The sequence below is a fragment of the Gordionus sp. m RMFG-2023 genome, chromosome 2 (genome assembly GCF_954871325.1).
Source record: "Gordionus sp. m RMFG-2023 chromosome 2, tfGorSpeb1-WG-v2, whole genome shotgun sequence".
Lineage (NCBI taxonomy): Eukaryota > Metazoa > Nematomorpha > Gordioida > Chordodea > Parachordodidae > Gordionus > Gordionus sp. m RMFG-2023.
In genome coordinates this window covers 1133964-1157533 of record NC_088776.1, presented here as the reverse complement: position 1 = coordinate 1157533, position 23570 = coordinate 1133964, and the positions used below count along the sequence as shown (strand labels likewise).

The 23570-nt window shown below is 26.1% G+C and overlaps 2 protein-coding genes and 1 long non-coding RNA gene across 3 annotated transcripts; all 3 read right to left on the bottom strand.

The window, feature by feature from the left end:
- Positions 1-358: 358 nt before the first annotated feature.
- LOC135925574 (multiple epidermal growth factor-like domains protein 10) lies at positions 359-9348 on the bottom strand. The gene is made up of 10 exons (XM_065460973.1): positions 9339-9348; positions 7744-7812; positions 7299-7394; positions 7105-7197; positions 5791-5883; positions 5071-5160; positions 4873-4965; positions 3611-3712; positions 2977-3038; positions 359-489 (listed from the first exon to the last, which is right to left on the bottom strand). The coding sequence occupies exons 1-10, from the start codon at positions 9346-9348 to the stop codon at positions 478-480; spliced, it is 720 nt and encodes a 239-aa protein (XP_065317045.1). The 3' UTR covers positions 359-477.
- A 4596-nt stretch (positions 9349-13944) lies between these two features.
- LOC135925473 (uncharacterized) lies at positions 13945-18493 on the bottom strand. Its single transcript, XR_010571648.1, has 7 exons — positions 18396-18493; positions 17423-17512; positions 17267-17359; positions 16249-16353; positions 14709-14784; positions 14138-14455; positions 13945-13959 (listed from the first exon to the last, which is right to left on the bottom strand). It is a non-coding gene; the product is annotated as an uncharacterized LOC135925473 (long non-coding RNA).
- Positions 18494-18898: 405 nt separating this feature from the next.
- LOC135925570 (protein draper-like) lies at positions 18899-22964 on the bottom strand. The gene is made up of 6 exons (XM_065460963.1): positions 22902-22964; positions 22582-22595; positions 20419-20490; positions 19741-19836; positions 19551-19643; positions 18899-18969 (listed from the first exon to the last, which is right to left on the bottom strand). Exons 1-6 carry the CDS (start codon positions 22931-22933, stop codon positions 18899-18901), a joined length of 378 nt encoding a protein of 125 aa, XP_065317035.1. The 5' UTR covers positions 22934-22964.
- Positions 22965-23570: the final 606 nt, after the last annotated feature.

Below are 23570 nucleotides of genomic sequence, written 5' to 3'. Positions count from 1 at the left end.
TATTATAATAGGATAATTGTTAAAAAATAATTTACATCGGTTAGGTTAGGATTCAGATGTTTATAAAGGTTTCGCGGTTCACTCACTGATTTATCTTTTAAGCCAGTGACACCCACTAGGGAGAAGCTATTATGAATTCGAACCTTATTAAAACTTTGAAAAGTTCTGATTTAGAATTTTTGAAAAAAAACCAACTGAGACCTGATACAGTTGAACTTGAAGGTATATAGCCACCGCTCGCTTTAATCGATACGGAATTTTCCCATTTCAATTTAAATTTATTTTTTAATTATATATTTTTTTTTTTAGATTAACAAAACATTATAAAATTTCTAAAAAATCCCCATTGATTTATTTAATAAAATTAAATTTATGAAAAATATATTTATCGTTAAAAATGTTTATTTTTAAAAAATTAAATTCCCCAAAACATTTTGTTCCAGTATGATTTCATCGCTCGTTTTCTTCCCTCCAAAATCATGCGTGATACTATTAATTAATATAAATATAGGAATATAGGAATATGAAAAATCATCCAATAAATCAATCTATTCACTATTAAAAAAAAAGAAGTGGTAAATAATCTATTTCCTGCTCACATTAGAGAAAAGGATTATAATAAAAAGAGATGGACAGTTGTTATGGACAATTAAGGCGCAAGTGACACACGACCAAAAAAACATACAAGGTTATAAGATTAAAATTAGCTTTTTTTTTTGGCCAAATTTTAGAGCGAATAATTAGTTTACCATATGTTCTCCGGCCTCCCTACTAATGTTGCTAAACGGGTCGATTCGAGCCGGTTTTTAAAACCGGCTAACTCAATATTTGTTTCCATCTATGAGCAAAGTCTTCGGGCTTTGCGCAATATTTTTCTGAGTAAAATATTGAGTTTGCCGTTTTTAAAAATCAGCTCAAACCGGGCCGTTTAACAACACTACTCCCTACTACCCTCTACCACCTTCTTAGTTATAACTAAAGAAACGCTCTTCTTGGTTAGGCTCGATAAAAAAAATATTGCTTGTATATAGTATTTTAATGTATAAAGAGATCAATTTGATTAAAAATCTGTTTTTTTTAGTTAAAGGAATTGGTGAGATTCCGATTAATTACACAAGGAAGAGTTCCCATCCCTTATAATAACAAAAATATTGATTGGGTTTGTTGTAAAAGGCTTTTTATAAGATAAAAATATATGTTATTTATAATGGATTTAATGATTATTATCATGCATTTGCCAGAAGTTGTATTAGATTGTCTGGTATTTTTTTTAAACAAATGAATATACAGTAGCATCACTTTATATCATCTGGAACATTATTCTGGTGTTGTATTAGTTCTTTAGGTTATACGAGCCTAATTTTAGGAGGCTTAATAAAACATTTATCGAAGCGTGTCCTTGATGTAGAATCTTGACTTTTAATGCAATTTAAGTCATGTATTCCTTTTAATATACTAAGAGGTTACAGTTCATACAATGATGAATCTGAGCTAGGTCTCACCCTCATCTATTAGTTGTTCACACTGGCTAGGAGATTCCCTAAAGTTTTTGCTCGGGCAAGGCTTCCAGTCTTTCTCTATTTCCGATTTTACCTTCGTTTGGATAGAGTTGAATTTCATCAAGAGATAAAGAGGGAGATACATTTGCAGAATTTTTTTTGATATTATCAAAACAAATAACAAAATATAACGAACATAATAGTGTTTTAAAAATATTATAACTATATACACTGGATAATATGTAAGGTCAAAAGTAAAATATAGAATTAAATATTGTATGATGAATTACAAAAGGTAATCCAAAATATTGTTCAAAAATAAAAATTTAAATCCTTTTTTAACAATTGCGTCAATTTTTTGCAATAATTTGTTCTGTTATTGAGAATTAAATCTCGATGAATTTATATATAAAACAAGTCCAATCAATAGATTTTACGATGTCGTACTTCTGAGAATAGGTTTCTAATCTCGGTAATGAATAAAGGGGTCTTTCTCATTTGTGATTATACCAAGATTTAAATGATCTTTAGGATTTAAAGATAATAGGAGTCATAAATGTATCCAAAAGTAGTATAAGAAAAACTGTTATTTTATAGTAACTCAATTGAGTTCCACATTGATGCAAGTTGAGGCTTTCGAATAAAATCCTATAATTTCGCTTTCGACTCAACCAATCATATAAATCTCGTATAATTCTTGATCGCTATTAACTCCCAATTTTCTAAGTTGTAACATAATAATATTAGCGATTCTTATAACCTCAGCCAATTCACACTATTTTTTTAAAAAATAAAATATTGCATCAAATTGTCATGTAATAGAATTATTTATTAATACATCTCTAAATGCAAAAATCAATGGGCTTATTGATTCTAATAATTTATCAGCTTCAATTTCTACAGGCACTCAAAATAGACACTTCTAGATCCAAAAAGCTGTAACAGCTTGATGTCCAAGGCTCTATATTTTATTTCCTCCTGCAGCACTAGAAACTAAATTATTCAACAAATTCTGCCTCTTTGAATATCTGAATATTTCATACACTCTAAAATTTTTTTTATAGCTTAATTATAGTGTTAGTAGGATAAATTGAGAGAAATTTTTTTTGGGTTGATAAAATTTTCTTAAGCAGTGTTAAAAAAATGTAATATTTTAATTAATTTTAACTTTTTGCTAAAATTTGAAATTATTTTGTAACTCTTTGAAAGGGGATATTTTGTCAGTTCATAAAAAAACATTTGATATATTTTCAAAAATTTTTTTATTCAGGGGGTAGAACTATATAGTTATAATATAAATTACTACTAAAATTTTTTTAATGATATTTATAAAAAGTTAGATAAAATTTTGAATTAAAATTATTTAAATTTTCAGATGCAATACGATTTAATTAATGTTTTTAAGTGAAAATTCTATGTTTTTGATTGGCCAAAATTATCCACGAATCAAATTATGATATATAATATTTATTATTACCGTCGCAGAAATTTGACACAACCCTAACCAATTACAGTCGTGATTTTGGTCACAATAACATCCTGCATTATATTTTATAAAAATATAAATATTTAATCTTTAAAAATTTTTTTATTTTTTTTAAAGCACTTAAATTTTCACATTAATTTTTGTCCACATTTTTAATATTTAAAACGAATTAATTTATTTTATAAAAGATATCTAAATAAATCTATTTCATTCTCGTTGCATCTAGATATATTAAAAAAAGGTTAGGTTTGGGAGAAGGCAAGATGATTAGATTTATATTTAGTTTTAAATAAAAAGAAGAAAAGATTTAGTTCTACAAGATACCTAACTTTCTAAATATAATAGAGTTAATTTGCTAAAAAAATACGGCAACTTACTCGACTTCATTTTTTTTCTTCTAAATAATAAAATTTGCTTCTTTTTCTTTAGCTTCTATGGCTACAGTGCACAAATCAAGCACTGTGCCACCTAATTCGTTTTATTTCTACTACAAAATCTTTATTTTTTTTTTTATTAAAGAATATACGGAACTTGATCTAATAAAATTGATAATTTAAAATCTAATTCACATTCAGGCCTATTTTGATAAAAAATATATAATTTAAATTTAATTTTTCTTTTATACTGTGCTGGCACTTATTCCCATAATAGTTATGTATACAATCGCAAGTTCCGTTAAATTTGCAGCTATTACTGGAAAAAGAATTTTGACAATCGGTGGGACATTCTTTGATTTTGAAAAAAGAAAAAGAAAAAAAATTCGCATTAGTTTAAAAAACGATTGCAATTTCCTCAATATATTATATCTGAATAATAATAGTGATAATCCTATCTAATACCATTTATATTAATGATTTGAACATTTTTTTTTGCCACCACTAATTCCAGTACGCCATGCCTTTCCGTAATTTTCCAAGTCTTTTAGGCTCCGAGAGTAGCAAGAACGCCACTGCTTTAACTTTTATTGTTCCTAAACCTCAGCCTCAAATTATCATCATGATCGGAATCAAGGATATCTGATAACTTGAGAGGCTGTGGATTAAGTTAAAATAATCCTTATCATCTTAGCATTTTTAGTAAAACTTCCTGTTTATATATTTCACCTATGTGACTGCCTAAGGCTTATGTAGAAGCGTATATTACTAGCGGAATCCCTTTTAAAAATTAAGAGTATTCGGACATTCCTACTATCTCACTTCCATTTGAAATAACCAATTTAAACCCAATTTCTTATATCTTAACAGGTGAATTGGAATGATCATCAACTTTTCCCCTTAATGATTTTATATTCCTTATACGCATGCTTCTTCTTAAATTTACTGAACAAAAATATTTTATTTCTGTTACATCTGCAACCCTGCTTTTTGCTCGACCCAACACTCAACTCCATCACACAATAAAACAAGCCAATAACTGCAAAGACCTTCATGGACCGGGCAGCCCCGTGGCCCATACCCAGTATATTATATTTTAACGGGCCTAGATTTTGGGCATGGATTTTAGCCTATTTTAAACAGGTGCTAGCTTAAAATATTGCAATCTTTTTCCTCTTCTTATAATAATAAATTTTTCAGTTTATCCTAAACGAAATGATAGCGCAAACCCATTTGTATATTGTTTATTTTCATTTAAATACTGTAAATTTAACTTTTTGGAATATGAGCTTGGGGCCTGGTTAGGCTAAAATATTCGAAACTAATTTAGCCTTGGACCGACTTATTAAATCTGGGTCGGGTCTCGACCTAAAAATGTTATTTGTTGCGACCTGAACCCGGGCTTGTTCATAAATTTAAGGCCCATGAAGGTTTCTGAATTCACTGACAAGTGTGAATCAGTTTTTGGACATAGAATATGTAAAAAAAACAATGCATATATATATATAAAAACCAGATTCGCAATTCACACCATAATAGCCCACTTTACATGTACATTCACCGTTGTAACCCCACGACTCCGAATTTCGTCTATTACAAGTGGCCTCTATTTTATTTTATTCTATTCTATTATATTATATTTTATTCTATTCTATTTTTTTTTTTTAATATATATAGATTTGAGCTAAGAAATTTAAACAAAAAAAAATACCGTGTTCACAATTAGTTCCGTGTTTCCAATCTTTGCATTTGCAGCGTCTGGCCGAATCGCAAAATTGATCCTCAGAACATAAGGAACCGTCTACAAAACAAAATAATATCTTTATAAAATGAGAAATACCAGGTACTATATATAGAAATGTTTCCAAAGACCTGCAGAAATGATGATAAACAGATGGTGAGTGAGATTTAATGTAACAGTTTTAAAATGGAGGTGCGAGCTATGCACACATTCTCTGTCTAACCATTTATGGGTTTGAACAATTCATTCGTTACTATTATTCTCAATTTCTCCTTTTAAAGTATAATCTTTTACAAAAATAAAGCTGACATTCTTACATTATCTAAATTAGACCAAAATTTAGATGTGGGACATCAAAAATAAGACAAAAACCACAAGGCTGAGTCAAATAACCTTATAGCAAGTCTCTAATACATATAATACGTGTTAAAATATTTAAGTATTCTATAAAATATAAATCTAATATTTAAAAAAATACCGCTAAATGTGATTTATTAAAATTATAATTAACCATCAGGCTAATGTCTTAATTGTGCCGTTTAGTTGATATTAATCAATTTCAAATTTTTGATTTCGAAACGCTAAATACCAAACGGTCCAATCAGGTTTTAACCACCCGAAGTTTAAATTCTCTCAGAAAATTAAATTTTGGGAAAACACTATTATGCGTAGTAAACTAAAATAATATACTTATAGGTAAGACTTCGTTGTTGTGTGTAGGGATGCACAAACATCTACCAATAATATCACAGCCAGATGAAAGTGTTTGATCGCAATCGCAAACTTATAAAAAAAAATTTTTTTAAAATATTTATAATAATTTTATTTTCGTCAATTTTGTGCCTTAGTATACCACCTGTCCACATACTACATTTAAAAAAAAAACAATGGTATTGATGCATTTAGAGTTGTTATATAAGCTCGTTTTGAGCTGATTTTTTTAAAAACGACTAACTTAATATTTCATCCAGAACATTATCACGCACACCTGAAGATTTTGCTCATTGAAGGAACAAATGTCTAGATATATATTATCGAAATCTAGAGGTTTAGGCAAGACTTTTCTGGCGAAAATTTTGAGTTGGCAATCGGCTCAAAATAAGCCATTTAACAACACTAGATACATTTAGATTAAATCAAACTTTAAATAATAAAATTTGAACATATTATTATTTTACATGTAAATAATATAAAGTCATTATGGTGAGCAGTGTATATTAATGTGGATTTACTTCGTATATTTTTTTTTAGGAAACCCAGAAGGGAAGAATCATAATAAGATAGGAAATAAAAATATCAAGGAATTTTCTCCTGGGAGGGTGGACATCAGAATCAGTCCAAACTGTTAAAGATTTTATAATTGTTTACACATTCTAACTATTTGAATGATATAATGATTTAATAATAACGAATCAATTTTAGGTAACATTACTCGCCTAATAAGGCATCCTACTTCTACTCCAGAAACATCATTTGTTGTCAGAATTTACTAAAATCTATTGACAGCGAAAACGGATAAATAACTTTTAAGAATTAATTCTAAGTACATATCCTCTAAGATTTACTACTCTCACCTAGTGTTTTTATAAACGGCTAGCTCAATATTTTTAGAAAATATTATTTTGCCAGAAATATATTCCAACATGCCTAAAATTACCATTTGAATTTCAGACAATTTCGCTATGAACTTTCCAACTTAAGATATTTTATATTAGATTTGATATATATATATATTTATAAAATAACCAATTCACTAGATAGGTATTCTAAACATGATTAGAATATATTTCCGGAAATCAGATTTTTCTAAATTTAAACAAGAAAACTCGCTCAAAAAATGATTTACAGATGAATAAATAATACATTTATGCTAACATGCATATATATATATATAACTTAATTATATCTACCTTAACTATTTTTATTCTAGAGAAAAAAGTATTTAATTTTAAATTTTATGTTGTGGTTGTGGTTAATATAATATAATATAATATTATTCTATACCTTTATCACAATTTGTTCCATACTTAAAATCGTTACATTTACAGATACCCCACTCAGGATCGCACTTATTTGAACGACAATACCTATTGCATCCTTTTATAAAAATTATTTATTTAGTAAAAGTGAAAAGATATATTTTATTATAATAAAAAATAAATAATATGATGTTACAAAAGTAACGTTTGTTTATAAACTTCTTTCACATTTATTGCCCCAGTAACCATCATAACAGCTACATCGCCCATAGAAAGAACAATTTCCGGTCGAACCAAGCACGTTGCAACTGCAATCTTAGTTTTTAACGTTAATACGTGTTTTAAATATATAAATAAATATAATACCGCTAAAAATAAGATTTCTATAAAAAATAAGGATTAAAATAAAAATTTGCCTTACATTTAATCAGAAAACGTGATAATGTAATTTTTTTTTATTAGAGAAGGTTAGTTATTATATATTGTTATGAATGTTGGTAAATTTTTCTGGATTTAGATCATAGAGAGCTGATGCAGGAAGTAAAAATTTAAACTTAGATTTTTTTTTAAACTAATAGAATAAACTTTATACTATTCTTAAGATTATTATCCATCCTAAATTTACGATAATATAATATATGTATATATATATTTCGATTTTAACTTGCGGCGCAATTGTTTCCGAATTTGCCAGAACTGCATCTATTCTCTGTAGCCCTTCCGATTGCAACTGCTAATAAATATGGACAATTTAAATTTAAAATTTAATCGGCAGAAAATTTAAAATAAATTATTTTTATACAAGGAATCTTTGAATCATATTAAATGGATATGAAAATTCTTTTGAGAATTTTTTTGGGAAAATAGGAAAAATTAAAGGAATGGGAAAATTTGGAAAAATTGGGAAAACAAAAAAAGTAAATTTTATTAATATATTACACAAATTTAAAATTTATCGGATGCCATCAAAATCGAGTTGCAAATCGATCAATTGAATTAACATCGTATACCGGTTTTGTAAGTTATGAAAGCTACAAATTAGAATAGGAATTTAAAATTTTTCTGGGGGATAAGAAGGTTGGGTGATTTTTTTAAGCATTTTCACCAATCTTAATCCTTCCGATAGAAATTGACAGAGAACCTCCCTTTTGCCAATACATTCTCATAATTTCCTTTCTCACGCTTCATATACGGGCTTATTTTTTTCAACCAACGATTCCCTATTACACAAGTGGCCATATGGCCTTATAGACATTTATAACCAAATGATTGTCAAATGAAATTCTTTAAAGATGGGAATTTTTTTCCCATTTCCGCTCAAAATGCATCTCTTCGAAGGCTAAAAAATCTTTATTATTTAAATATAATTAATTTTCAATTTTTTCTCTTCCAAATTCTTCCGCGTGTTCTTCCTTTTCCAACAGGAAGGGGAAGGGAAAAATTCTTAAGATTTTTTTCTGGTTTATTGCGGGAGCTTAATTTTTTTTAAAAATCTGTTTACTTAGAAATTAAACCATATAATTGTTTCGACTATTATAAACAGATAAATTTAGAATATATTTTAAAAAAATTTCCAAGGTCCGACCCGGCCCGGCCCGAACCCGATTAATTTAAATAGAAGGCAGGGCCGGACTCAGATACGGGGCGGGTTTCGACTATTATAAATTCTATAATAATTTTACCGATCAGGAATATACATAATAGGAATAGAGAAATATTTTTCGACATTTAAATTTAAAAAAAAATTTATTTTACGATGAATTATTTTTAATTTTTTTTTTTAAAACAAAAATAAAATATTCTAATCAAATTTAAAAAAATTTTTTTTATATATATTAGATATAAATATTATAACTTATATTGCTTAGAATTAAAGGATAAAATAGAGTGGGTTCAATTTACTCATGTTTTTTTAATAATATTGATATAATTATGATATTTTTAAAAAAATGCTTAACTCAGTGATATTTAATTGTATTTTTACTATATATGCCTTTTAACATCGTATATTGAATTTATTATAATAGTTAAAAATAATCTAGTTAAATCTTAAAAATATATAAACAAGTTTACGAAAAATGAGTTCATTTTACTTCTAAACTTCTTTTTAAAATATTTTAATTTAATATACTTAATAAGATAATATATTAAAAGTTGTTTATCTACGATATCTAAATTAAGTTAACTAAAAATAATTTAATAAATATAATATTGAATAAGTCCAGTCAGTGATATTTAATTGAATTTACTATAATATACCTTTTAACATCGTATTGAATTAATTATAATAGTTAAATATAATCTAGCGAAAAATGAGTTCATTTTACTTCTAAACTTCTTTTTAAAATATTTTAATTTAATATACTTAATAAGATAATATTTTAAAAGTTGTTTAACTACGATTTCTAAATTAAGTTAACTAAAAATAATTTAGTAAATATAATATTGAATAAGTCCAGTCAGTGATATTTAATTGAATTTACTATATATGCCTTTTAACATCGTATTGGATTAATTATAATAGTTAAATATAATCTAGCTAAATCTTAAAAATATATAAACAAGTTTACGAAAAATGAGTTCATTTTACCTCTGAACTTCTTTTTAAAATATTTTAGTTTAATATAATAAATAAAATAATATATTAAAATTTGCATAAATATGATATCTTAATTACGCTAAAAATAACTTATTAAATATAATATCGAATAAGTCCAAATCAGTGATATTAAATGCAGAATACAGCATATTGAATATTTACAATGGTTAAATATAATCTAGCTAGATCTTAAATATAGACAGGTTTACGAAATGAGTTCATTTTACTTCTGAACTCTTTTTTAGATATTTTATTTTACTACTAAATGATATAATATATTAAAAAGTGCTTAAATATAAAATTTAATTAAGTTCGCTAAAAATAAAGTAGTAAATATAATATCGAATAAGTCTAAATCAGTGATATTAAATGCAGAATACAACATATTGAATATTTAGAATGGTTCAATATAATCTAGCTAGATCTTGAATATAGATAGGTTTACAAAATATGAGTTCATCACTTTTAAACTTCTTTTTAAAATATTTTATTTTACTACTGAATTATATAATATATTAAAAAATTGCTTAAATATAATATTTAATTAAGTTCACTAAAAATAAATTAGTAAAATATAATATTGAATATGTTCAATCAGTTAAATATAATTTGATTTACTATAAATGCAGAATATCATATTAAATTACTATAATCGTTAAATATAATCTAGCTAGATCTTAAATATAGATAGGTTTACAAAAATGAGTTCATTTTACCTCTGAACTCTTTTTTAGATACTTTATTTTACTACTAAATGATATAATATATTAAAATATTGCTTAAATATGATATTTAATTAAGTTCGCTAAAAATAAATTAGTAAATATAATATCGAATAAGTTTAAATCAGTGATATTAAATGGAGAATACAACATATTGATTTAGAATGGTTCAATATAATCTAGCTAGATCTTAAATATAGATAGGTTTACAAAAAATGAGTTCATTTCACTTCTAAACTTCTTTTTAAAAAAAATTAATTTTACTACTTAATTATATAATATATTAAAATATTGCTTAAATATGATATTTAATTAAGTTCACTAAAAATAACTTAGTAAATATAATATCGAATATGTTCAATCAGTTAAATATAATTTGATTTACTATAAATGCAGAATATATCATATTAAATTACCTATAATCGTTAAACATAATCTTGCTTGATCTTACATATAGGTAGGTTTACAAAAATGAGTTCATTTTACTTCTGAACTCTTTTTAAATATTTTATCATATATACTAAAGATATAATTGCATAAATTATACATTTCAATTCGATTTAATAAAAATGCAGTTTATATAATATCAAATAAGTACAATCTATAAATTTAAGAAATAATAATAATAATTATAAAAACAAATATTAAATTAATTTTATATAAAATCTTAAATCCATTGATAATTTTTTTAAATTTAAAGGTTTTTTGATTAAAAAAAAGGTCACTGATAATTTTATCTTTCGATTATGCTGTTGATTGGTAGGTTTGCGTTATATAACGAGAATGGAAAGGATGCTAGTGAATTCCAAAAGGAAGGGATTTAATTCATCTATGTTCATTTTATTAAACCTAAGATTGATCTGAAGAAAGATTAGTTGGTTCAAGAATGTTTTCTACATCAGCTGATATGGGGGATCAATTATTAAAATTAATGGGACATAATGGTAGTGTCAGCTTTGACTGTTTGTTGACAATTTAGTCTATTGTTTGATTTTAAAAGGACTAATTTAGCGTTTAAGCTGTTTAAACATCTCAAATTCTATTCGTAGATCTATAGCAACCTCACAATTGTTCATTACTGCCAAGGTTACGAACTCAATAGGGCCTTATTTTAGCGGAGAAGTTTTATATAGATATAAACTGTTTCCAATTGTTGAACTGTTACCATTTTTGTTTTAGTAATAAGTCTGTCACTCTTCTAAAAATAATTAGAAATTTTTTTAAAGATTAAGACAGGAATAAATCATCAATGTCATTCAAATTTCATTAAATCTTATCAACAGGGTTCAACTGCGCATTCAAAATTGGACACACATGTAAAAATTTATATTTTTAAACTATATATATTCGATAATAAAAAAAAAGGTCTTTACTGCATGACTTGAGTTTAATTAGAATTTTATGGCAAGAAGTTAATTACAGAGTTTCAGACAATTTTGTCACCAACATTTAGAACTATTCTTAGATTTTATAATATAGATTTTTTGTTCATATATATAACAAAAGTTGTGCGAAATTCAAGGGTTCAGGTTGCTTTATATATAGCTAGGTCCATTCGAATAAATCGAACGAATTATATAATTACTATTCGTAATTATATCGATCGAGTAAGAATAATAAATTATTCGATTCGTTCAAAGAATCAAATACTAATAATTGGTTATTATCATTCGTGGGTTATCTTTCTTTCTTTCTTTCTTTCTTTCTTTCTTTCTTTCTTTCTTTCTTTCTTTCTTTCTTTCTTTCTTTCTTTCTTTCTTTCTTTCTTTCTTTCTTTCTTTCTTTCTTTCTTTCTTTCTTTCTTTCTTTCTTTCTTTCTTTCTTTCTTTCTTTCTTTCTTTCTTTCTTTCTTTCTTTCTTTCTTTCTTTCTTTCTTTCTTTCTTTCTTTCTTTCTTTCTTTCTTTCTTTCTTTCTCTTACCTGCAAAATCAGGTCTTAATTTTTTTTAAAATAAAACGCTATAAATGAAAGTTTAAAGGATTGCTGAAAAAAAACAACTTCTACTAAAATTTCTTATAGATAATAAATAAGATATGATATCATGGACATATATATAATTTTTTAATATTGAGCATATTAATACTGAGCATATTAATACAACGCATTCAATTATTGTAAAAATAAAGAATTAAACATAAAAAATATATGAGATAAACATTATACATAACAGTATACTAATAGATATAAAGAAAAACAAAAACGTAGACGGTAGAAGATGGAAATGCAAGATGAATTGGAAGCGAAAAAAGGAAATGTAAGAGTACGAAAGAACAAATGATTGAATAGGAGTGAAATAGGGTTAGACACAGGAATCGATGAATGGTAAGATTATGATAAGATAAACGAATGGACAAAGATGGGGGAAAAAGAATGCAAAAAAGAAAAGGAAATAGATATATGGGATGGATAAATAAAGAAATTATAGCAGTCGAAATATGAAGTATGATGTAAGTAATCATAGCAATGGTGCAATACGAGTGTATCAGATGACGAGAGTATTGAAAATCAGGGGAGATGTTACATATGGTGATATATGAGGTGACGATTAGTAAAGGAGAAAAACAAAAAAGGACCTTCGAGAAAGAAATTGTAAAGACATTCATTTATTCACTATCATTATTATTAATCTTAATTTTTAATATCAAAATTTGAATATAATTGATATGGTTTGAAACTTCTTTACTATAATAGATTATTAACGAAGTTAAGACATTAGTGTATTAGTATTTACGTTAGATTATTATGGCCTGAAATTAATCAGCCATTTTGGAATAATTTAAGCTACTTTATTTACTCTGAACTGAAGGCTTAATTTTATGTAAAGAATAATATTATTTACTAAACTAATCATTAAGTTTTGAGTCAAATCTTCAGAATTTTTAATGTAAGTTAGAATTTGATAACAAGACAACCCACAACGTATGAAATAATGTTAATTTATTTATTTGTTTTTTTTGATGAATGAAGGTTTTATTTTGAATTAAAAAATATATTACTATTTAATATTAAGAAAGATATGAGCTATATAAAAATAAAAAATACACATTTAAAAAAATTAAAATAGTAATAAGATTGATTATATATTTAAAAAAATAAACGTGGGGAGGTGCCTCAAGGTTATCGCACCATGGATTGATTATTTTACCTTAAACCTTCAATGCTATTCGTTGATGTAGGTAAAATCCTTCATGAGAATCAACTAAAATTAGGCCCATTTTTTGGTCGAGTGCTTTTAAATCATTGGCTCCAAATTCAAATGCACCAATTGTGTCAGAAACTGCGGTTGAAGTAATATTAGGAATGTTAATATATTTATTAATTTTTCTAATTTCCGCTCTAACCAAGGAATTGAAGCTAAGGGATTGTGTATACCGATCAACACATATATGATCCTGGGCTAGCGGAATTCCCTTGCTTCATGGAATAAGTGTCATTCCGTCAGCCCTAATATTGTGCGCGAGATTAAGACCTACAGATTCCAAGGTTGAGATAAAACCCCCGGTCCCCGGATGGTATAAAACAGAACTAGACCTTTGAGCATAATGGTGTTAGGTCCTATCTATTAAATAATTTAAAAAAAATTTAACCACAAGCAAAAGACCGAACCAAAATTGACTATAAGATTGTCCCAAGTCATATTGGAACTGGTTAGCTTATATAGAAAACTTTCCATAATTTTTATTACAATATATTATCTAAACATACTTGTTGTGATAAATTGATTTTAAAAGTTTTACCTAGATTCCAATCTTCCCCATTCCCTACACGACTGAATCCCCTTCTTAAAAGGTCCTAGTGCTGCTACTTGCTTAGAATCACTACGGTTGCCCGCTAATATTTTAAATTTATTTTGGATTATATTTTTCTCAAAGGTTTAAACAAACAAATCATGATTAATAAAAATGGCCCGATATTAATTAATTCACTAAAAAAATACGTGTTTTGAACAAATTTCTTGAATGCTTTAAAATTAAATTAATAAGATTTTCCCCAAAAATATTTTGATCTAATATGATTTCGTCGCTTGGTTCTTCTTCCACCAAATACACGTAATACTATTGATAAATATGAATATAAATATTAGGAATATGAAAATGGTATGCATATATAGTCTTAATGTAACAACATTATTCAGTTTTTAATATCTTAACGAGGTTAAATTTTAATTAAAAAATCTATGAAAAATTATTATAGATTTTGAAAGAAAGAAAGAAAGAAAGAAAGAAAGAAATAAATGAATCATTACAAAATTTAAAAAAAACTTTGCATTTATTGTAGGGGATGTTCAATATTTAAAATTAAATATACATTTATATATATACTGTTGCGGAAATTCTGCATATCCCTTTCCAATCGCAGAACTGATTCTTCTGACAGTAACACCCTAAAATTTTAAAAAATTATAACATATTATTTAATTTATTATCTTTTTAGGGCACTAGAAGGCTTACTATTTTAAGAATTTCTATCTATTTTTTTGTAAGCGCTGTATTCAAGTATTTTTATTTTAAAATAAAAGTGAGATATATGATGGCCCCACCTTATCATCCTAGCTCGAATGGGAAAGCTGTAAAGTCAATGTCATAGGCTATACAGTTTATAGAAAGACTTATGCTTTGGGGAAGAAAAATTAATATGTTTTTGTAAATATTGAAACCAGTGGCAATGTGTTTGGAAAAATGAAAGTAATTCTGAATTGGAACATGTAATTAATTAATTAGAGTGGGTTAGGGTTTGTCGAAGTGAAAAACAAAATTGGGTGAAGGGAGTGGTTATGGAAAATATAATAAGGTCTTAAAACTAAATTATGAAACACGATATATAGATGATTATTTATTAATATATATTTTGAATAAATTCTGTTTTTATGGTATGAATTAAATTTGCTTATTGATTTCGAGAAAAATTGTTACAAAATTATACTGAAAAAAAAATTATTCATAGATTATCAGGATAATATATTTATATATATCTGATTTTTTAATATAGAAGATTATTTTATTCTCGCGAGAATTATGTTGATAACTTATATACTTTTAAGTTTTTATATTTTATTTTAAATTTTTTTTTTTCTTTTTTATAGTTTGATTAATCTTATTTAATTTTTATTTATCAAATATTGTTATAAATTATTGTATATAGCTAATTATAGTTTATCATTCTTTAAAGACTTATTTAGTTATATCTTTAATAAGGTGTTGGTAATGATTTTATTGTTTCTTTTATATTATACTAACTTAATATTTACCTTAGGGACTGATTTTATTATTTATTTCACTTTACATAAATATTAATTTAATAGTTTCTTAATATCTTGGTCGTTTAAACGATTGTTATTTTATATTAAACCGATTAAGTCAATTGTGAAATTGAATTTTTGTAATATCTAATATTAGATATAAAATATATTAGATTTAGTTAGTTATATTATTAAATTAATAAATTCAAAATAAATACAATTCTCATTTCTTATTTTTTATTTTAACTTTTTATCTCATCAGCAATCTTATAAGTATAGTAGTTCCTATCAATTATTATTTAATTATTTTTATCGGAGGTTCATCATTATATTTAATCAAATGATGATTCATAAACAGCTGTATTTAGGGGGAAAAAGGAGTAAGTAGTTGTTGGTTAATGGCTAAAATTTCTCTAAAAAATAGATCAACTCACCAAATTCACCACTAAATGATTGATACTGTTTATTTTTTTGGTATTTTCCATTGTCTCCCCTCTTTTCATGGCCACTGTGCATGAAAATTGAATGATTTATTTTATTAACTTTTAATTTTGTAATAATAAACCCTTTTGAAAAAAAAATAATTTAATTTTTTCTTTTATTTTATACTGTGTTGGCATTTGTCCCCATAGTAGTTTTCAATACAATCGCACACCCCTCTATAATATTTGCAGCTATTGTTCGAAAAAGAATTTTGACAGTCAGTGGGACATACTTTGATTTTAAATAAAAAAAAAATAATTCATTCTATAGTTATTTATTTTAGAAAATAAATATTCTAATACATACATCCAAAAATCTAATTTTTTCTTATAGTAATTATTATAATTATTAATATTTTAAGTGTTCCATCAAAAAAAATGATTTCTTAATAATATCTTATTTAATATTATTTATATATAAATAGTTACATTTCACTATAATTCTAAGTCATGAACATTTTTCTGTCGTTCTCCATGTTATATTCCATAAGTCCTTGAACACATCTTTCTATCCTATGGGGGCCCTCTCTTATATTTATCTATTTTTTTGTCTCACTATATATCTGATCTCTTTTTATTTTTATATATTAACAAAATCAACAGAACCTAATATTCTTTATCTTAGCCTGAATTAGAAAGTCTCCTTGACTTTTCTTTAATGTCTCTAATTCCTCGTATGCTTATTCTTAAATTTATCCAAAAAAAGAAACTTTCATTTCTATTTTATAATATTTTACTCTGCTTTTCGTGTATCCCAACCATTGGCACATAATAAACCTAGAGGCTGAATAATAATTCATTTAAAAGCGTCGTTGAATGCATATCCGCTGAACCCGCCATATTAGTAACACATAGAGTGATTATTCTCATGTTAAAAACTACTATAAAATTGTAACTTACTTCTTTATTATCTCGATGATCAGGCAATTCATAAATAAAGTTTGCGTCAGAGATAGGACTAAATTGGCCTCGTTCAAAATTCTTAATAATGATATTGATGTACACTTTTGATAAATGCATCTCAGTCTAGGAATTGATCCCAACACTCAATCCGATACAATAAATCGAGCCCAATTGCTGATAAGAGTAAATCAGTTTTTGGACATAGATTAAGAAAAAGAATATGTATGTGTATATAAATAAACCTAATTCGCAAATTACACCATAATAGCCCACCTTACAGTGACAACCTCCATCGTGATGCCAAGATTCCGAATTATTTCTATTACAAGAGGTCTCTATTTTTTTTTGTGAATATATCGAATGAAAAGCTATGAGAATACCTAATTGGAAAAAAATACCTAGTTCACAATCTAATCCATGTTTCCAATCTTTACATTTGCATCGTTTGTCTGTATCACAAAATTGTTGCTCGGAACATATGGTGTCATCTATAAAGATTATATAATAATTATTATTTTAAAAAAACATTATAGAATAACAATAGAAAATTGAAAGAAATGAATATAAAGATTGTCTAAATTATTTGTCGAGATTTGCGAGCTCGTCCTGGAGCTAGGCCAGGCAGGCCTCAAGGAATGTATTAATGGGGAAATTTAATAGAAGATTAACTTAATAATTCAACAATTAAAATGTAATATAAAAGTTTTGAAATGGCTATTAGGGTTGTTATACGACTCATTTTTGCCGATTTTTAATAACGGCGAACTCATTATTGTAGCCGGAAAAATTGTGTCTAGGCCTAGCGATTTCTCTGATAGATGCCCAAAGTGTTGTGCCATCGTTGAGAAAAATCTTCATATTGAGTTAGTCTGTTTAATAATCGACGAGCCATTTTACATCACTAATGGCGATGAGCTATGCCCCCATGCAACCACTCGTGATCTTCCATCTTACCATTCATGAAATTAACATTCATATTTATTTATTTTCCCTTATAAATTAATCAATTACAAAATACGACTACTGTCATTACCTGAAAATAGTAAATATATTATGTGGGGAACAAGCTGGATCAAATAATTAAAACCTCAGTTTATAAATATTCTATTAAAAAATACATCTATTATTTAATAAAAACTCTAAAAGGTGTGATTTATTAAATTATATAAAATAATTGTCAGGTTAGGGTTGGCGTTTGAATGATCTAATGGAAAAGCATTTTTTAATGTTAATTTTAATTAATTTCAACTATTTGTTTTGGGGAAAAACCTAAATAGCTTTAAACGGTCTAATAAGGGCATTCCTAAATTAAATTTCGAGGCAATTAAATATTTTAAAAAAAAATGATTATATTTAGTAAATTAATTATACTTGGAGACAAAACTTCATTGTTGAGTCTAGGGATGCATAAACACCTACCAATATTATCACAGCCAGATGACACTCTGGGATCGCAATCACAAACTTATAAAATAAAATTTAATAACATTGTTTATTTCTAAACTTTTAAAAATAATTTTCTTCATCAGATTTGTATCTTAGTTCCCGCTCCGTTACTAAAAAAAAATTTTTTTTTACAGTGCCGATACTTTATCATTGTTCAACTAATAACAAGTAAAGAGAAGTAAAATTAAAGATATCATTTTCTCATTCAAATTATAAAAAAATTATAAGGGTGAGTGTATTAATAGGAATGGAAATAAAAGATATTTAAAAAATTTCTTGTTAGAGGGTGGGGGAATAGGCATTTGGGTGTGTGGCTAATTTAATGATGTATACACATTTAATTACTAAAGATATATTGGTTTAAATATGATATAAATCGAGTATACTAATGATATACTGATTTAATCTAATATCAAATTTATATTACATTACTCCCCTCTGAGGCGCATAACTTCTGCTGCCAGAGATATCACTATTGTCGAAGAGAATATTCGTTTTCCTATTGGCAGCAAAAAGGAAATCATATTAGCTTTCAAGAAGGGTTGCTCACAAACAAAAGATATTCTCTTAATATTTATTAATCTTAAATTCTTCTTGCTTTGAAAATAAAATTAGTTTTTAAATATTTTCCTGTTCAGTAAAATATAGCAAGCTATTCTAGAAAGTTCTTTTCTATGCCATAAGTTTATACCTTTGGTATTCTTATTAATACCCTCAAATTCTTATCTTAATTCCCCCCCCCCCCCTCCTTCATTTTCCTTATCTCATGGATTAAAAGAAAGAAAGAATGTTTTGGCTGCTTCCTAGAAATCGACCATAACCTGGATTATAGGAATTGGATTTAATGTCAATGATAATCTACACAACTAACTATTTGCTTTCGGGGAAAGTATTTAAAATTAATAAAGCATTTTATACGTGGTATATTAAAATCTTTATGTTTTAAATTTTTTTTTATAAATATAATATAATAAATTTGTTTAATTTTATAATGTATTTATTATAACATGTTTTAGTTTCATTCTCAATAAATATATATTATAATAATAAAAATTGCATAATTATATTTATATTTATAACCGTTATCGCAATTCATTCCATATCTAAAATCTCTACATATGCAGCCACCCCATTCAACATCGCATTTATTTGAAAGACAATGACTATCGCATTCTTATAAATTATTTAATTAGAAAAGAAGGGAAAGTTATTACTATATAAAAGATAATAAAATACTAAAAAGTGAGTTATATAAAATTATGTTTATTACTTCTTTGGCATTTGTATCCCCAGTAACCATCAACACAACTACATTGTCCCCAGAAAGAACAATTACCAGTTGATCCATTCAAGTTGCAGTCGCAATCTTAGGTTTATCGTAATGAGGATTTTAAATAATATATAGGAAGACCAGATTTACCATAAATATAGAGTAAACCAATCTCTGCTAGTTTATTTTAGTGAGAGTGTTACACCGCTATGAGAACCCTGAAATCCTGATAGTTTCCAGGAAACCGAATTCCAAACTAAATGTGGATGTAATTTATATTATATGTTGAGGCTTCTTATTTATATTTTTTTTGAAATTGTTCTTGTATCTGAAATCTTCTGAAGAGTGCAAAATTTTAGAAGAGGAAAAGAAACCCAAAAATTAAAATCCACATTTCAAGATTTTAGGGAACCAGAATGAATCACCACAGCACAATATTATATAATTAATAAATCAAATAAATGTAAACACTTAGTGGTTAACAAGGTTTAGCATTTATTAATATTGTCTTTTATATGGATGACGATATCTAGAACGCCGGGGGTAAAAAGTATTAAAGAAGATTGTTAAATTTTAATTCTTCGACTTAACTAAACTATGATTTCATAATATTACTTAGATCACCAGCCATCTTAATTTATAATAATATAATATATATATATATAACAAGACTTAAACCTGCGGAGCAATTATTTCCGAATTTGCCAAAACTACATCTATTCTCTATCACCACCACACTAATCGTAACAGCTAAATAAATATGGATATTAAAATTTTGAAATTTACTCGGCAGAAAATTTTAAAAAGTATTTAAAACAAAAAAAATTACAAAAGAGGAGAAGTGCTAAGCGAATAATTCTGGTCAGGAATTCTTTAAACATTAAATAATTGTACTCGAGTTTATGAGAAAGGAAAGATGTAAGTTTTTTTTTCTTCCTAGAAAAAAAACCATTTAGTATTAACATTTTTAAAAATATTACCTCTATCGATATAAAGATATTGAAGCGTAAACGCATATTTGTTAGTATATTAAAAAATATAGAGTGATATATAAATAAATCTATATCAAAATAACATGGGGGGTGGGGTTGGTTAACTTTTAAATTTATATGTTGTCTTGCTTAGGACTGGCTAAAATTTCGATTTTCATATAATTACACTTGTATATAACATCGATATCTATTGTGTTGTAAAAAAATGTTGGCAAAATTTTATAAATTTCTTTATGGATTCAAGTTCCAGAATTTTTCTAGGGGGAGGGGAGCGGAGCATGGTTTGGATAATCTTTAATTACTGTTTTCTTTATCTCGATCTGTCAGACGGAAATTAGCAGAGGAGCTCTTCATTCTTCTAATATTGAATACAAAGCCCCCCCCCCCCTATCACAATCTCATGTTTGCTTCCACTGCGTTATAGCCTGTCAGACACTTCAAATTGTGATCAGATATAACAATTTTAAATTAGTTATATCCTCACATTTCTGCCCAAAAATTACTTATCCTCCAGCTGATGTCTTCATCAACTAATTAGAGCCTATCCCAAATTTACAAAATTGAGCAAATTAGACGTTCTTATTTATCGATGACTAGTTTAAGATATCTGACAGACTTTGATTAGACTGCAAAATATCAACAATTCCAACAAGGAATTGCAGGATTGTAGGATATATTAGGTCGCTCATGAATGTGTTCAAAATTATTAGATCGCTGCCTGGGGCTATGAAAACATTAGTAAATTTATTTCCCAAGTGTTCTCAAATCCATTTTGATCATTCTTCTTCTTTTAGTTCAATGAACGAAATTTTTGTTACCCCTTTCCTTGTTGAATGGCAAATAAATTCCTGATCGTAATTCTCCTTTGGAAGACTTATTCTGCTCTATGGTTTTAAATGATGTTTGAGATGGCATTAACTAAAATAATAAGATCTGGCCATATTCGTATGAATAAGTTAAAATTTTAAACGTTTATAATTTTAAATTATTATTTGATGTAATTCAAAAAGGTAGTTCAAAATATTAGCCCCCCTTCTGAGGGCATATAATTATTAACAGTGCAAATCAATTACATTTTTCATTTACTTAATCATTTTGGGAGCTTTAAAATGTTTTTAAAAGACTATAAACTTTAATCAATGGTTTTAGTACCGGTATTTTAGCTGAGTCCAGCATTTTGTTTAGCTTTTAAAAATACATAATATCTTTATATTATCCTCTCTCAAAATTGGCTGCACTCGAAGCCCTAAATATAAAAATCGTGGTCAACGTTTTGTACGTTATTAGTGCTCACTTGTGATATAACCAGTTTATATAGCTCTAATATAAAAGAAAAAATTATTATTATTAGCAACAAAATAGTTATAACCGAAATAGAAACTATAAACGCACACCTAAAGTTTAGTTTGGAAAGCAGATTTTTATTAAAGGTTGAATCTTATGAATCCAAGATCTTCCCTTTCCCCTCTTGACTTTACCAGTGCATGCATTGTATCTAATCCATTTATTTGAAAAAATTTGATAAACAGCTCATATAATTCTTTAAAGAGTTGTTAATAATCTTCATTTTTTTATACATCATTCTCTCTATAATAAATAAATATAAAACCTCTAAGATTTACAAAAACATTTCTTGATTTTCACTTTTTCTAACAATGCATTTAAGCCTGCATCATTGTTATTTAATATAAATTTTTAGGTTTTTTTTTCTTCAAATTTTCCTACAAAGGGAATAACGATATTTTAGGATTCATTTGCTGAAGTTTATTCTTTTCTGGGAGAATCATTTTAAATAAAAATTAGAGGAAATATTTATATCGACTTTTATAAAATTCTGCAATAATTTTACCGAATAGGAATGCAATCTCTTAAACAAAAAGTCCAATTTGAAATCCTAAAGGGGAACTACAAATGTTTCTTCGAAACACTCCCATTTCCCTCCTAGTTTATCAAATATAGTCATTGTTAATTTTATATATATTTTGCATCGCAACTATAATATAATATATATTATATTTTTTTTTTGAAATATGTATTATTATTTTCTTTTCGTCTATTTTTATATATGCTTATTATTTCTAATTCCCATAGGAATATAAAAAGATTATCAAAAATATTTCGCTTTAAAAAATATTAACATATCAGCTATTGTATGATAATTTGGACAAGCATAATAGAAATAGAGAAATATTTTTAAACATTTTATTTAAAAAAATATTTAGTATTTCAAAGATTAATTTTTTATATATATTACTTTAAACAGGAAAAAAATTTTTTTAATTTAAATAATTTATTTTTTGATAAAAATATGAATATAAAAAATAATTTAAAGATAAATATTAATTTAAGGATAAAAATATTTCAAAAAAAGTTAATTTTTTTATATATTGATTATGATATGTTAGAAATTGCTTAAATTGCTTAACTCAGTTAACAAACCGAATAATTAGAGATAAATATTAAATCTTGATAAATCAATCAAATTGAAGGTCGCGAAAATGTGTTTATTATTATTTTTTTATGATTTTTCTTATTTTGTTCACGATAAGAATTTTTGCAATAACTCTTAAAAATTAATTAGACTCACTTAAAAATTTTTTTATAAAAATACATACAACAAATTATTAGAATTTATTAAATATAATCTTAGCTAAATCTTAAGTTTTATAAAGGTTTTATGAAATTGGTTTCATTTTTTTTTAACTTTTTAAAACAATTTTAATAATTTTTCAATAATGATGATATAAGAAAAGTTGCTTAACTCTGTGATATATAACTTAGATTTATAAAAAAATAAGTATAATCTACAGTGCTGATTATTTAATGAAACATATTGAA

What these genes read in the sequence shown, in the direction of transcription:
- LOC135925574 (XM_065460973.1), bottom strand. An exon ending in CGGAACTAATTGTGAACACG is followed by an intron (nt 4,966 to 5,070) that starts GTATTTTTTTTT and finishes AAAATAAAATAG; the next exon opens with AGGCCACTTGTAATAGACGA. An exon ending in TGGTGTGAATTGCGAATCTG is followed by an intron (nt 3,713 to 4,872) that starts GTTTTTATATAT and finishes TCAAAATCAAAG; the next exon opens with AATGTCCCACCGATTGTCAA.
- LOC135925570 (XM_065460963.1), bottom strand. Translation starts at nt 22,933, where the DNA reads ATGTTTAAAAATATTTCTCTATTTCTATTATG. An exon ending in GGGATACAAATGCCAAAGAA is followed by an intron (nt 19,644 to 19,740) that starts GTAATAAACATA and finishes ATAATTTATAAG; the next exon opens with AATGCGATAGTCATTGTCTT. An exon ending in TGGAATGAATTGCGATAACG is followed by an intron (nt 18,970 to 19,550) that starts GTTATAAATATA and finishes TGCTGCCAATAG; the next exon opens with GAAAACGAATATTCTCTTCG.